General features: G+C 47.0%; 1 protein-coding gene across 6 annotated transcripts in view; it reads left to right on the top strand.

The window, feature by feature from the left end:
• MLPH (melanophilin) overlaps positions 1 to 15,479 on the top strand; it is a 29,692-nt gene that overhangs the window by 3,404 nt on the left and 10,809 nt on the right. For all 6 annotated transcript variants that reach the window (XM_026852166.1, XM_026852165.1, XM_026852163.1 and 3 more), the window contains 8 exons: positions 2,041 to 2,262; positions 2,485 to 2,621; positions 3,971 to 4,009; positions 5,113 to 5,207; positions 6,210 to 6,338; positions 7,741 to 7,936; positions 9,209 to 9,369; positions 13,882 to 13,965. In XM_026852166.1, coding sequence (XP_026707967.1) covers positions 2,041 to 2,262; positions 2,485 to 2,621; positions 3,971 to 4,009; positions 5,113 to 5,207; positions 6,210 to 6,338; positions 7,741 to 7,936; positions 9,209 to 9,369; positions 13,882 to 13,965 — 1,063 coding nt within the window. The remainder of the gene's footprint in view (positions 1 to 2,040; positions 2,263 to 2,484; positions 2,622 to 3,970; positions 4,010 to 5,112; positions 5,208 to 6,209; positions 6,339 to 7,740; positions 7,937 to 9,208; positions 9,370 to 13,881; positions 13,966 to 15,479) is intronic.

Raw genomic sequence — 15,479 nt, 5'->3', positions numbered from 1 at the left:
TTCATAGCTTTATTTCAAGAACCCCAGCTTGGTCTCTTTCTTCCCTTTCTGCTGCTTCTCTGCATTTTCTTTTTGTCTGAAGCTATTCACCAACAACAGACAAAGACTTCAGCTGGCCAGAAACTGCACAACCATGCGAGGGTAATGCTTTGCCCGAGAAATTAAATAATGGCCACTTTGTGGGGCTCTCCCTGCTTCCTTCCATAAACATCTCTGCCAGCAGCTCTGTTTTGGGGGGATGGCTGCCTGCATCTCTCCTGGAGCTCAGCTGGACCAACTGAAGTCTGGCATCCCACCACCGCTGATTTATTCTGCTGTGAGCAGAGCAGGGAAGGGGCTGGCTTGTGCCAGCAAGAGGAGACAAGAGGCGTGCAGTTCCTGCGGGTTTTAAACTGGTTTGGCTGAGACTTGTCCTTTCTTTGACAGGTCTGGTGGGCGAGGGAGGTGAAGGCATCCGACCGGTCTTTGGGAACCAGAAAAAGCAGTCCAGTCAAAGATCAGATCCTGTTGAAAACAGCCTTAGCCCAGGAGTGGAAAAGGAGCACTGAGCCCAACCCAAGGGTTTTCTATCTGGGGGGTTGTTTTCAGTAGCCACATAGAAATCTACCACTGAACATTTGCACTAGGTTTTTTTAAATGCTGTTAGGACAGTGAATAGCTGAATATAAAAAGTAGGTACCCAGTTCAGTCTTTAAACTGAGTTTTACATGTCCCAAATCCTTGGATAATGCAAGTTGTTATCTATCCTGTGTTTACAGCGAACACAGCCCAGTGTGCTGGCTAGAAAAGTTTGTCCCGGAAAAAAAAATAAGAACTGATCCCTAATGTGCAAACTGATTTGGTTACACAGAGATTAGCTTGATTTACATTCATGTCGTTCCCACCACCAGCCACATCACTGTTCCTGTGGACGTCGTGGCACTGCACTGCCACGCCAGCAAGGCTTCTGCTGTGGTCACCCGGGGCGTCAGCCTGTCTCCCAGGCAGCTGGGGGGCACTGGGAGCATCACCAGAATCCCTGTGGTCCACACTGTGCTCCTGAAGCAGCCTCCAGACCTGACAGCTTGAGGGGTTTTGCCCAGGCTGACTTCTACTCTGGAAAATGCAGCTTCCTTACCCTGCCTAGACAGAAAACAACCTTCTAGGACCTTCCCTACAAGTCAAACATTGCCTCTCAGCCATAGCCCCAAAGACAAACATACCTGAGGTAGTGTGCGGTGCTGGGAACAAACAGAAAGCCTTTGGGTAGCACAGTGGGCCCCCACCAGTTCAGCAGGCATTTTAGCTGGCTCTGGCTGCCACTGGGGATTCAGCCTCACACCTTCTTGCATGGGGACCTGCTCTAGCAGCCAGGTCTGGATGGCGAAGGAAGCCTGTAGTGATGGACTGCCAGGAGAAGGTGCTCTTGGAAAGCACTGGTGTTGGCCAGGCTTTCACAGGACTGTTGTGAGCATCTCCTGCTGCTGTCCTCTGAACAGTCAGAACCTTGTTGCCCACCACTTCTGCCCTTAATAAAAGTCTCCACTGAATTTAGCACTGAAGGACTAGATTTAAGGCCCTTTTAACACTTTCTGATCTCGGATTGCCTTTTTTTTTTTTTTTTTTTTACCCAAGAATTCCAGAAAGCTTTTAATTCTCAGCTGGACTTTGGACTCAAAGATCATGTTGAATTGAGGTGCAGGCAGAGATTTTTGAGAAGAGTCGCTCTTCTGAGGTTCCTGAGATTTATTGTCAAGAAGAAAATGGGACAGGTTTTGGCACAACCAAATCTAATCTTAAATTTAACAGCAGTAGATCGTAACGTATAGTATCCTGCCCTGAATCTGAAGCCTTCCTCTTTGCTCAGCTCAGCTTATATAACTTGTGATATGTTGTTGATTATATTTGCCCTACAGCTGTATCCACAAGCTGAGGGACTCAGGATGTTCCCTGGAAAATCATTCCTCAAATGACTGAAGCATGATGGGGGTTTGCCACATGAGAGTTTGCAGTGAAATGCTAACAAAAACAAATTCCTGTGTTTTGGGATGTTTTCTGCAGGGACCTGAAATGCAAGATCAACCAGGAGAGCAGCAAGAGAGAGTTTCTGACAAATCAATCCCACCTCAACGCAACCCACTGCGTCCACTGCCTCCAGCCCTTCAAGTTCCTGCTGAACAGCAAGCGGCAGTGCCTGGACTGCCGCTTCTTCATCTGCAAGAACTGCAGCCGCTACAACAAGAAGGAGCAAGGCTGGGTCTGCGATCCCTGCCGCCTCTCCAGGTACCGCTCCCGCCATGGAGAGCCAGGGGCAAGGCGAGCCCCGGGGCTGAGACACAAAAACAGTTGCCCAAACTCAGCATCCCTTTATGCTGGTTAGAAACCAGTTACGCCAGTTAGAAAACAGGCTGTGTTTCTGTGAAGAGGCAGTTTCTGGGTGAGGGTCTGGTCACCGTAAGCGTGGCTGGACTGGCTCACCTGTATGTGCACACTCTTTTTGGGCAGGATCGTGAAGATCGGTTCCCTGGAGTGGTACTACGAACACGTGCGATCCCGTTTCAAGAGGTTTGGAAGCGCCAAAGTGCTACAGTCCCTCTACGGCAGGCTGCAGCCGGGGCAGGGGGTGAAGTCCACATTTCTTGGTGAGGAGGAGAGCTGAGGTTTCTCCTGCATGGGGTGTCTGTGCAGCACTGTGTTGGAATGCACCAAGGGAGGAACATCAGCATTGGTGCTGCTCTGAGTTCCATGTTGTTTCAAGACCGTTCTTGGGGAGGAAGCAGAGATTCAGAGTTGGGAGTTCATACTGAGAGCACCAGAGCAGATGTTCTTGATGGGTTTTTTTCCCCTTTGTTAAGGTTTATGTTTTTAACACAGATTTGAGTGCGGAGTTTTAAGTCTCATGTCCTGCAGTAAGAGTTGCAGCTCTTGTTTTTCTTTCTTTTAGCTCTTTTCATCACAGGGGAGAGCTTGTGAAATTAACCCAAGTTTAACCTCGGGTCCAAAACATCCAACTGGCTGGATAAAGCCAGCACTCATTTTTTTTCCCCATGATCTTATGATTTTTAAAGCCAATATGATGATGCTCTGACACTGACAAAACTGCATCAAAATTAGTGAGTTACCTGTCACCATAGCTGTTTACTTCAGAGCTTTATGGATCTTCAGTATTTCTGATATTGATCCAACAGTGCATAAACATATGGTGAAAGCTGTTGTTAATGCAGTATTGTTTACTGGGTAGCTGCTAGTTGCCATTCATACAGCTCCTGTACTGCTTTGCCTATTGCTCTTGAAAACCAATGTGGATTTTATTCCCATCTTGAGGATTCACAGAAAAGTTCACACAAATACCATAGACATGAGCTGATTCAACTAGTCCAGTCATTCTTTTATCCAGACATGGAAGAAATATCAGAAAGACCGTGGAGGGTTGTGTCATTGAATATAAAATTAATGGACTGAGAGACAATTTATGCAGCATGCAGTCTGTGCATCAGACCACACAGAAAGGAAAATCCGAGAGGAAACAAAACCAAGTGCAAGGATATCAGTGCTTTAGGCTTCTTTAAATTGAGATTCAGATGTCTTTTTCAGAAAGAGATTATTTTGTTGTTATTACTTCATCAACACCAGTGAATTGGCTTGACCCTTGAGCAAGAAGGAATCTCCTCCTGGGACATGTCTCTGGTTGCAGGAGGTACAGCAGAATGATGTGAGACCATTGCATTTTGCATAGCCCTCTTGCTGTTGGCTGTGCTGCTGCACTCCCAGGCATGTTGCATCAGAACTGTAGAAGTGGTGGCAATTAGCTCTTTGGCTTTTAAAAGTCAAGTCTTGCCTCCAAGTGCCTGTTTTGTTCTCGCCTTTTTGATGACTGTGCCTTGTGATGGCTAGAGAACTCCAGTTAACCATAGCTCTGAGGCTTGTTCGCTGTGAGGTACTGGAGAAAATGTGCTTATTTATTTTTCCCACCATTTTTCTTTTCATTTAGGTCTTCATGAGAGAGTTTACAGCCTGCCAGACATTAACAGTAAGTAAAAAAGAGAATTGTAGCATGTGGCTTGCTGTTCAAGAGAGGTTTCCAACATCTTTTTCTCTTCACACACTCTGGCTACGGGCACATCAGCACGGTTTGATGTGGCTCGACCATGGAGGACATCCCTCCACTGTGGTAGAGGTGAACTGTAATGCTCATCTTTTGCAGTGCAGTACACCTGGGGTCTCCAAGGGTAGACTCAGATACAACAGGGCTTTTAGTTACATGTCAAACTTGAAGCTTGCAACTACTCATCACCTCAAGGCACCTACATCATAAAACTGTCCATACTCTTAAAGAACACACTGAATTTGGGACTTCAGGTTGTGTTCCTTAGGAGACCTTGCAGGAAAGATTCACTGCACCTTGGCATTTGATATAGGAAAGAGCATTTTGCCTACCTTGTCTTTGGACTTGGTCTGGCATTTGTTCCAAATGTACTGCTGGGCTTGGCAGTGCTCTGGGTACAGAAGTGGGGACTCAGAAAGGAATGGATCCCTGTTAAATAGCAGAGCTGCCTGATGGGAACCAGGAACAGCAGAAGCAGAGCTATGTTGGGCTGAGCTGTAGTGCCTTCAAACATTGGAGTCACCTGGGTGGACCTCGGAGTGTTCCCTGTGGTACAGGTGCCCTTCACCTTCCTGCGGCGGTCACTTCCACATCTGTGATGTTGACAGCTGGAAGGAGAATTAATGACAGGCCAGCCAAACCTTTGCAAGATCAAATGTTAAGAGCAGGTATCTGCAGTGCTGCCTGGGAACTGCAGCCCAAAGAGTTCCTACCCTTCAGACCTCAGGCTGTGGGCACTGCATGACAGCTGCAGCACTGGGGCTACCTTAAGATGTTCCAATCCCTTTCCCAACCTTTGTCCCCTTCCCTTTACTTGTGCAACCTACTGGCCATGGTGTAGTATGCCAAAAATTTAAAAAGAAAGAAGACTTCGGGATGTATTTCTAACCTGGACGTTTTCACCTCATATAAGAATCATGGCCTCACCTACAGGTGCATTGCTGTGACCACCACGGTGAGGACTTACCTCCCCCAGGAGCAGGGTGCAGGAGCTGCCCATACACAGTGTGCCATTATCTCCCCTCCAGGTGAATGCCAGCGCCTCACCAGTGTTGACATTGGGGAAGACAGCGATGATGAAGACGATGTTCTTTGTGGTGCTGAAGCAGAGTGCTACAGCAGAGTAAGAGTTTCAGGGCCCCTTCTGCCTCACTGTGCCCTCAACTGCTGCTGGCCTGCCTTGGGTGGTGGTGGTGATGGTTTTCTATGCCATGTTCAAAACTGGGCCATTCTCTCTGTTTTCCTTCTCTGAGATAAGCCCCTCTCCCAGTTTTTGTAGAAACAACCATGTCAGTAAAATCCTCTGGAAAAAACACCCACTCTTGACACTAAGCTTGTCCCCAGTTAATATAAAAGTCCCACTTCCTACCCACATAATGAGAACCCACCTTTCTTATTAGAAGAGATACCTGGTAGAGTAGCAAAGCACAGCTGGGTTCATGAATATATCAAGTTATCTCCTGGTTCTTTCTGGGACTATGTGTACAGATTAAGAAGCCTGATGGGAAGTGTATTTGTCCCTGCAACATGTGTGAAATCTGCTGGTGTGTTTGAAATGCTGGTACAGTTACATACATGCTGTTACACACATAGCATCTCAGCCTGTGGCTACAGGTATGTGCTGCATTTCACACACTTCATACTTAATTTTGATCTGCTTCTGAAATCTTAGAGGCTTGTCTAAGGTGCTCCTGCCCCAAAGCAGCTGATGACCTCCCAAATATCCAGGGAGATCTGGCCACAGCATCCTTTCTCTGAAGACGGTGAGATGCTTCAAGACTCAAAAGCTAGATCTCTGAGCTGAAACCTGACTCAGCTTTCCCATAGTTCCTTTATAAACCAGTAGAGAGCTTTCCACTTCCTGCACATGGCCACAGTCCTGAGCCACAGACTGTGGAAATCAGAACCCACTTTTCCTTGACTCCATCGTAAGCACACGCTGCCCTGTGTACCTGGCTCCCCGCAAGCAGGATGTTAGACCCAAATTTTCTCTGCAAAAGGCCTTGCTTTGGCCTGTGCAAAATCAGGCAAACTAAGGAGACAAGGGCCTTCCCTCCCCCTTTCTTCAAGGTCAACTGTATTTTATGCTGAATTTTCCTTTCTTGCACTTCCTACACTGACTAAGATGCGCAAGACAAAGCGCCTGCTGTCTGTCCATCCCTTTGATTTTGAACTGGACTCGGAGTACTCTGCTCAGTCTCGCCGTCAGTCTGTGCAGCTCTCTCCAGCAGCCAGCAGCCCGGATGTTTTCCAGGTACTGGGAGAGTGCTGGGGGTTCCTTTCCTCTCTCATTCTTCCTCCTTGCTACCTCTGCTACCTCACCCTTGAGCTATCATAACCTCCTTCACCTGGTGTTGAGAGGCTATGGTGCCAATCCTTGTTCCCCATAGCCCCGCTTGCTCTCTTCTTACATGTGAAGCCCTTTGCCTCAGGCTGAGTCAGGAGCAGGACATCTGACTGAAGCAAGGATGAGTGGTAAGATGAGATAGCAAGAGGTTCTCTGGGCTTCTCCCTGCATATTTCTTTGCTTTTGCAGACAATGGTTTTCTTGTGTTGTCCCACGGCCATAGTTTCCGGCGAGCTTTTGGAAGCTCAATAGGCAAGGGATGAAATGAAACCAGGTTCTTCTCCCATCATCCCATCAGTTTGAGGCTGGTTTTGCCATATGGTGGCACTGGGGATGTAGTTGGCTGGCAGCATCATGGGGCACAAAGCCTTTGTGAGATTGAGAAGAATCCCACAGAGCCAGCTTGATTGCAGTGAGGGCACCTGCAGGATGGGGGCCTCCGTTGGTCAGAGGGGAGAACATAGGCAGAACAAAAACTGCAAGAACTGGTTTTTTTCTATATAGGACACTATATGTGTCTTAGTGTCAGGAGCTCCTGACCAGGAGCAGGACTCATGGACAGCTCCAGCAGGAGCAACTGCAGTGAGCTGCATCCCATGATCCCACCAAGAGCTGGGGGTTAGCCATGCCCACCTTCCAGCTCTGGGGAGGAACACAGACGGGGCTCCCCTAGATGTGGCAAAAGGTCTTCCAGCCTAAGATGCTTCAAATCAAGCTCTTTGGGCTACTCCTGTTTGCCTTTCCTGTTGAAATTTCACTTTTAAAACACTAAACATCTCCTTCTTCCTTCTAATCATACCGTGATGCTTTAAACTCTATACCTGGGTGGAAGTAGGATGGGCTGAGATGTGTAACAAAGGCTTTAAAAAGACCAATCTGCACAATTCCACATAAATTGACAAGAATCTGGAGCAAACAAGTAGATTCCTTATTTCTTTATGTAAGCCTGTCTTTGTGCAGCAGAATTCATCATGAGTCTAGGGAGGGATGGCCTTTGTCAAGATCATCTGAATCAGATTTATCAGTTACAGATTATCTGAGGGGCAGAAGGTGGCTATTGTTTGACTAAGGGAAAGGGCATAGAGTTTTAAAAAAGCAGAGCTTTTTTCCACCTAGCTGAAGGGACTCTTGACTAATCCTTGTAAAAATTAACAGTGCCCCCTGGCAGCGATGAGAAGTATTGCTAAGGGTTCATCAGCAAGGTAAAGAAGTCTTTAAACTGGATTATTAGGAATTGCCTGTTAGCAAAGGTCAGGAGAGGCAAGGAGTCCTCACAGGCAGCTGCTCAGCAGCAATCCTCATCTCTCAGTCCTTCCCAGATTTCCCCAGCTCAGCCGAAGATACCTCCCAGCAGGAGTCCAGGATCACGGATGCCGATCTGGTTTTCCACCACGTCTTGAAGGAACAGGGACGGGGCGTGAGCCCTCCGGAGCAGCACTTCAGCACAGAGGTTCGGCTCACTGTCAATTCACGGAGAAGAAGCCTGGAAAGAAATGCAAAACCTGGTAAATGTCTCTGCCCAGGCTTCTCTTGTATCCTTTTGAAGAAAAGTGGCTGCAAGACTTGGACCAAAATTTAATTCGTTTTAACAACTTCAAGGCCACTAAAAGGCTTGAGGGTCAAGACAAAATACGCATCCGCAAAAGCGATTTTTCTCATGAAAGAATCAAATGAAGTTATTTAGCTGTAATGCGCTGGTCTTGTTCCCAGCAAACTAATTTCTCAAAGCCAAAGGGGCTGTGCTTATGGTGTCCATCCCTTTCATACCTACCAGTCTTGTCCACCATAGAAACTAGATACAATCAGATGGACACTACTAGAAACAACGGAGTGTGTTTCCTCCTGCAGGCAGCAGTAGATGAGTTCAACTCTTTGCAGAGGATGTTGTGGGTGCAGAAAGTCTTGAGTTTTAAGGGGACTTGGACTGGAGTAAGACTGGACAAGAACTGGAGGCAAGCGCTGGGGGTTGCTAAGTGGCAGCCTTGTAGCTGGTCAGGGCGCAGTGGCAGGCTACAGAATCTGTGGTTTCATGAGTCTATAAATATCCTAGTAAATGACGGTGCAGAATTTGCCTTTTACTACTACTGTTTCTCCTGCTGTGATAGCAGAGCCAGTAGAGTTGGATACTGGCTTGTGCACATGCAGCTGTAAAATATATCCTCTGGGTCTCTAACTGCTTGGTTGTATTTTCAGGGCACTAGGAAATGCTGGGTAAACCTTACTGTGTGCTGTTTAAATTCCCACTCTGAATCCTGCTGGAGTGACACAGCAGCAGGACCCTCTGGCTTGTTAATTCCATTTTTCTCTCATTGTTTTTGTTTCGCTTGAAATTCTCCTTTAAAAAGGAGACTTTCCACTCTTTTAAATGCTCCATCCTGGACTGGTCCCACTCCAGACTGAGCTAGCATGTGGACATGCAGTGTCCAAACCTGGGCTCCAACAAAATTTGGAATGCCATAGCAGTTTTTGGTGAGGGGCCTGACTGTTTGGGGCATGAGAGAGCAAGGATGATGCTCCTTGTGCCCACCGCTGTCTCAGCAGTGCTGTGTGGGACTGTGCTGAGCTAGGTGCTGTGTGACCACAGTGAATGGAGCTGCAGCCTGGTCCAGTGTAGCCATCCTTAACCTTGGTCTCTCTTGCAGAAGCATCTCCTGCCAAAGGATAGAAAGCATGATCTGGAGAAGTGCCCCAGTATTTGCTTGTCTTAAGGATGGGGCCAATGTCCACGAAGGAAATTAAGGGTGTGAATCTCTTGTACCTTTGTGCTCTCTCCAAAGGCAGCCCCTGGAGTGAGCAGCCCCAGTCCCGCTACTCTGCAGATATGGACACTTCTGATGAGGACGTGAAGGGAGCCCAGTTCCCTGCCTACCCGCCCCATCACACAAAACGCCGGAACAAAGCCCCCTCCCAGGAAAACATCAGCCACTCTGGGAATCAGGTACCAAACAGCTGTCGAACTTCTTGCGAGACCAAGTTTGCAGCCAAGCCTCTCTTGCCACAAGCAGTGCTTGTTATGTGCGAGGTGCAGGATGGTTCAGAAAAGAGAAGCAGTGATGGCAAACTAGGGTGCAACCACAGTAGTCTCCCAGCCAGGATGGATGTGGAGCACAAGCAGAAATCTAGAGTGCCCTAGGTATCTGCACAACCACTGCCCCTTGTGCGCAGGGGCAGTTCGGTGATCATGCTTCCCATGTGCAGGTCCAAGAGGGAGCAGAGTGGGCCCCACTTCTCTCTTGAGATCCCTCCTCTTCAGCTCAGGAACTGAAGAAGCTGGGGGTGTAGCCACTTTGCATTGCCAGAGCGATACAGCGGGCCTGTGGGGTGACCTAGGAGATGGCTCATTTACGTGTCATGTCAAGCTTATGTGGCCACAGCAAGGTGAATGCCTCAGCCGTGTCCTGCCCTCTGTGTTTTGAGGGACCTGTCAAAGTGGTCGTGAAAAATGGGAGCAGGACTGCCATCTGGGAAGGTGCATTTAAGTCTCCTTCATTCATTAAGATGAGGGAGAATAGACATTTCTGTGACCTTTTAGGATGATGCAGAAGTGCGCTGGAGCTCTGTGCTTCTTCTCCCAGGTTCTCCTTCAAGTCTTTCCACTTTTGCAGTCACAGCAAAGAGAAAAATCAGGCACTGGTTGATGCTTCATTCTGCCCATGCTGCTGTTGCAGTAACAAGCCTGTCTTCATTGTTGTTAATTTTCCAGCTCGTCCTTATTAATCTGCAAGTTACCTGTGGTTTCCTGTGTCCCCCAAAAGGCTTTCTTCAACTGAATGTGCCAGTGCTTTATGATCAGACAGAGGTTTGGAGAGGGATGTTTAATAAGCATCAAGATCTTTTTCTTACTTTGCAGTGTGTAGTGTTCCTGCCCTGGTAGGACTGGGTCAGGACAACCTGTCATGTATCTCTCCTGAATGTTGATAATAGGGGGAACAGTCTAGAGAAGGGTGTCACAAAGGCTGCAAGCTTGTGTTTTAATTGTCAAGCAAGGACTTGCAGTTCCTGATGCCACCTTTGCTAATGGTAGGTGGTGAGAATGATAAAGCATCCCTCAGACCTCTTGAGCAGTAAAATGCAGGGTGGTGTTTGGCTACAGATACATGGGGAGAGCTGGCTGCCAGTATCTGCTCACAGCTGGTAATTTTGCATGTCCTGGACCTTGCTTTGGGTAATCAGTGGGGGGATCTGCAACCACAACCATCCTTCAGCACCACATTTCATGTGCCTGTGTAGGGAAACTTTTCCTTTGCCTTTTACTTCTCTTGGCACATGTTTTAATTAGAAAATGCTACTCCTTTTTCAGTCAGCAGTAAATGGAAGAACCATGGACTGGGTGTCCTTAATGAGGCCACGGTACGTTAGGCATGAAATGTGCACCGTGCTTTGCAGTGGTGAAATGGGGCCAAATTCCTGCTAACACTTCAGATGACTTCCTCCATGAGCTGGGCAAGCTCTAGCTTCAGGGTGGTCCGACGTGCTTTGTAGTTTGCTCCATCACACCAGTACGAAGGCTGCTGTGGAGCCTTGTCACTCTAATGGTTACAAGACATGTTCTCACTCCCAATTTAACCCCATTTGCTCTTATGACAACGTTGTTCATTAGCTTAAATAGCTCTTCATCCTTCCTGCCCTTTGTGCTGCTGATGTGTTTACAGCTAGCAACCATCCTCCCACCAAGCCTTCTCCTTGCCCAACAGGAAGAGACCTGGCTCTGTGCTGGACCATTAACTTCAGAATGATGTACACGTACGCTGCTGTTACCATTGGCCCAGCAGAGGCCAGGTACAAGCCCAAAAAATAAGGAAGACAACATCCAGGTTTTGGTGCTAGCCAGCTCTGCTGTATTGGCAGAGCTGGAAGAGGTTCAGAAGAGGATGATATGCATCCCCTTGTCCTGAGATTGGATGAGATGGAGGGGCTGAGGCTGGCAGAAGGGCAGAGACAGGCCAGGAGGGATTTGGGACAGTAGGCAGCAGGCAGCAGGCTGCATTTCTCCTGAGCCATGAAGTGCTGCCTCTTGAGTCGCTTAGGGGCCCTTCCAGGGTACATTATGCAGCCATCATCAGGGCTTCTCGGGTATCCCAGCCCTGATGGGACATCCCAGAGGGACAGCAACGATGGCTGAATACAACTGGTCACCCTGGTGCTGCACTTCTCAGAGGCTGTGGCCTTTGGTGATTCAAGATGGTGTAGGTTCCAGAAGCATGTTTGTTAACTCCCATTAACCCCGTATTGAATCCCATAGCCTAGCTTCAAAAGCAATGTTTTTCTGGTAGACACCTTGCTGGCATCTGAAGATTTCAAGAGGTGGAGAGCTCAGCTCTTTGTCCTGCATTGCTTTGACCCCACAGACAAAAACCCTCTTTCCTAAAAGTGCCTTAGGTGCAAGTTCAGTTGCAAACACAAGAAACTCAACTTTTCCAGTAACAAAAGCAGAGGCTGTTCCCTAGCCCTGTGACTCCAGGAGCTGAAGGTGCTAGAACAAAATTAAAAACAGAAGAACAAACAAACAAAATAATTTTTAAAACCTATTAAACCTGATGAGACATGAAAAGAAGCCCTGAATTGGTAACTGTGCAGATCTTTGCCTTTAGGTCTTTAAAAGCCAGGTAGGAACAGGACCAAGCCATGAGGAATGGCACCAGTTTGCCACGTTTCTCCCCAAAAGTCATTCTGCTCTACCTCAAGGGTGGATTCCCAAAGTTTTGATGCTGTCTGGCTTGTCTTCTTTGCATAAAGTTTCCGTTAGATGTCTCAGGTATTTGAGAAACTGGAGACTAGATTAACATGTCTTCCCTCCCCAGCAGCAAGTGATAGTTTGCCCTAACTGATGTCCTCCTTCTGGGCCGTGTTTTAAGTTTCTTCACTTTGAGTGTTTTAATACAGAGCACCCACTTGCCAGCCTTCATCATGCAGAGAGCAGCGTGGGGCGGTGCAGGCACTGGTGGGGATGCACCCTGGTGGGGTGAGCACCATGCATTAAAACCAGCCCTGCTCAGGAAGGAGAATGAAAGCAAGCTCTTCAGCTCCTATCCTTGTAGACCATCAACAGCAGACTGTGCATTATGCTCTGACCTCTCCCAACCTCTGCGTTATGGAGACAGACTAGTGCCGGTGCTCTTCATCACCTTCTCTTCCTCTGAAGCTGATTGCCCATCACAGACTTCTCATTGTCACTGAGAGCCATGCAAGAGTCAGGCCTTAAACAGTACTGAGAAACCACTTAGAGGTGGATTGGATTGCTTCCTGCCTGTGCATTTAATGCTGCTTAAAGACGCATTCAGTTTGGGATGGTAATTATAGCACTCTGTTCTTCAGAGTGTCAGGTTTTTATATTCATCATCCCTTAAGCAGATGCAATCTCTCCAAGCTGTTGTGAGGACCTAATTAATCAAACACTAGCAAGCACAAAAACTAAGTGAAAGGATGGAAATGTTATAAAAACAAAGCCAAGCCCTCGCATCTCTTTGTTACTGCATTTACTTACTGCATTTGCTGCTTCATCCCCTTTGAATGGGAGGCAGCCACTCAGAACAGCAGTGATGTGGGAGGTAGTGTTACAAAACGGGCAATATTTCTCATCATTTCTGCTTTATTTGTTTGGATCAAAGGAGAAAGACTTTTTCTTTTAAAGACAGCAAAACTTCAGTTTCTAAAAAGAGGGGGGGAAAGCTTCCTTTAAAGTTTTCAGTGATGTAACCACCAAAGTTCACCTTGGCTCTTGAGCATAGAAAGTAGCTTCTCTTTGATTTTCAGGATTTTGTGTATCTTCCTCTTCTCTACTATTCTCTTCATGTCCCTTTTTTTTTTTTAATTGGAAGGGTGAGGGAGAAAAGAGGGGCAAGCATCTTGGTAAATCCGTACATGGAGAAATCAGAAAACTTTGAAGTGTGTTGGGAAAAGCTTCCAGTTTTAGTTTTTCTATCTGGAATTTTTCATGAGAAATTCTTACCTTCTTTCCTCTTCCTTTCCAGCACTGTACTGACAGGGGGGTGATGGGGTAGTAGCCGTTTGAAAAATGTGTTTGTAGGAAGTGAAAATTGATATTGACTTGAATTTTGAGCAGCATGCAAATGATGGCAAGGTAGATGGCTTTGTTACAGCCTGATGCTTTCGTCTGGACAAGGGACGCAACAGGGCTGGTGATGTGGTTTTATGTTCACTGCATCAAAGCTACCAATACTTTGGTGGAAATCATGATGTGCTGGGTACTCAGCATCGCTTTGAGTTTTCCAGATTTGAGGAGAGGCTGTGCATCTCCTGGAGCTCATTGACATATCCAGGGCCATTTTGAAAAGACATTATTTTTTTTTATGTCTTTTAACTCAGCCCATGGTGACGGTGTCTTGCTGCTTGCTTTCTTCTGCTGGTTGCACTGTTTTCTCACTGTCCTGGCAGCGGTGGCTGGTCTGTTTTCTACCCCTTTTCTCTCTCTCTCTCTCCTTTCCTCTAGATTCATGAGCTCAACAAGCGTATGTCTGCAATTGAACGCATGCTGAACCGCTTGGAGGAAAAAATCCTGGTGCACTCTGAGGAGGTAACTGGGCCAAGCCCGGGCACTCTCTGCAGGGAGAGAGCAGGGGCTGTGCTGGTCCCTTCCCCTTGTCGTTGGAGGGGCTTCTCTGAAACAACTAGCATTGCAGGGAAAAATCCAGATAGACAAAATGACTCAGGCTGTTTGATTTTAATCCTCCCTATTGGGCTTGGAAGCTCTTTTCTAGTTACAGGTAATGAAGTGCCTTAGAAAACATTGCATGGCAGCACAGAAACAGAAGCGAATTTAACCCGTAGCATTTAGGCCCCCATGCAAACTCGTGCCCTCCTTGCTCCTTCTGCACAAGGAAAATCGGGGTTCAGGTTGATACTCTATGAAAAGCTAAGTTCAGGAGTACCATTAAGAAGGTGTCAGTACATCTGCAGAGCTGTGACAGCTCATTTGAAACCATGGGAGGCTCAATTAGTACATCGGAGGAAATCACCTGGTTATTGTGAATAGGAGATCTGAGTCAAGGAGGATTTCTGTATCTCTTCTGAGTTGCCCTTGTCTTACCATGCCATCAAGCCTGCAAGAAAACAGCTAAATTAAGTTAAAGCTGGGCAATAATGTAGAATCTGTGAATACTTATGTCGCTTAACATTGATTTGGGGCTTCTAATTTTAGACTGTGTATTCTTCTTCTCCTTTGTGTGAACCCATCACCGTGAGCTGCTCTGACAGCTGATGGCTCAGTAGAACAGACAGTGATAATTACAGCAAAGTCCCCTAGGCATAGATGAAACTATGCAATTTCTTCTTTTTTCTAAAATTTGCAATGAGCATGGCCATGTTTGTAATCATTCAATGTTTCTGTCAGTAAATCTGACCAAGGGAGTAGGAGATGTGCACATTTGCAGGTTGCCATGCTTTATTCCCCTGTGTAGGGCAGATCAGAGTAGAGGCAGCAGGTCTAAACTGCTGCGGGACAGGTTGATGTTAACTATTAAGTGAAGCTTTCTAGCAGAAAGTGTAACAGAACACGGGAATAGGTTGCCTGGGAGAAAGATAGCCTGCTGTGGATGCCATTGTTCAAGGTCATTAATAACAGCTTAGACAAAAAAACACCAGGTATGGCACAAATAATTGTATTCCCATGTTAATGCAAGGGACAACTAGTTCAGTAACTTTTAGACATACTTTCCAGTGCCTGGGAGTTTAATAGGAATCTTTTCCAGGTACCATGAATTGCACCTAATAATAGGGCCGAGTGAAAAATATGCCATCTATCCTACAGGAAAATTTGCTGCATGTTTTCTCATTGCAAGTAAGGTTACCTAGAGGCTTCAAAGGCTACTTTGGGGAGAAGTAGTTCACGTAGTTGCTTCCTTCACCTTAGTGGACCATGTCTTTGCATTGCTGTGATCTCTGCCCTCAGAGCTACTAGCCACGCCATGTTTCCTAATGAAAATGTGCTGACTTTTGGCCCCAAACCCCCCACGCACACCTTTTTAAGGGGACAACAAGGCAATTTTCCACAGGAAAAAACAGGCAAGTTCAGGGTGGGGGTCTGGGGGG

This window comes from Athene cunicularia, assembly GCF_003259725.1.
Source record: "Athene cunicularia isolate RWA chromosome 7 unlocalized genomic scaffold, athCun1 chr7_part1, whole genome shotgun sequence".
Classification (NCBI taxonomy): Eukaryota; Metazoa; Chordata; class Aves; order Strigiformes; family Strigidae; genus Athene; species Athene cunicularia.
This window is presented reverse-complemented; position numbering and strand designations above follow the sequence as displayed.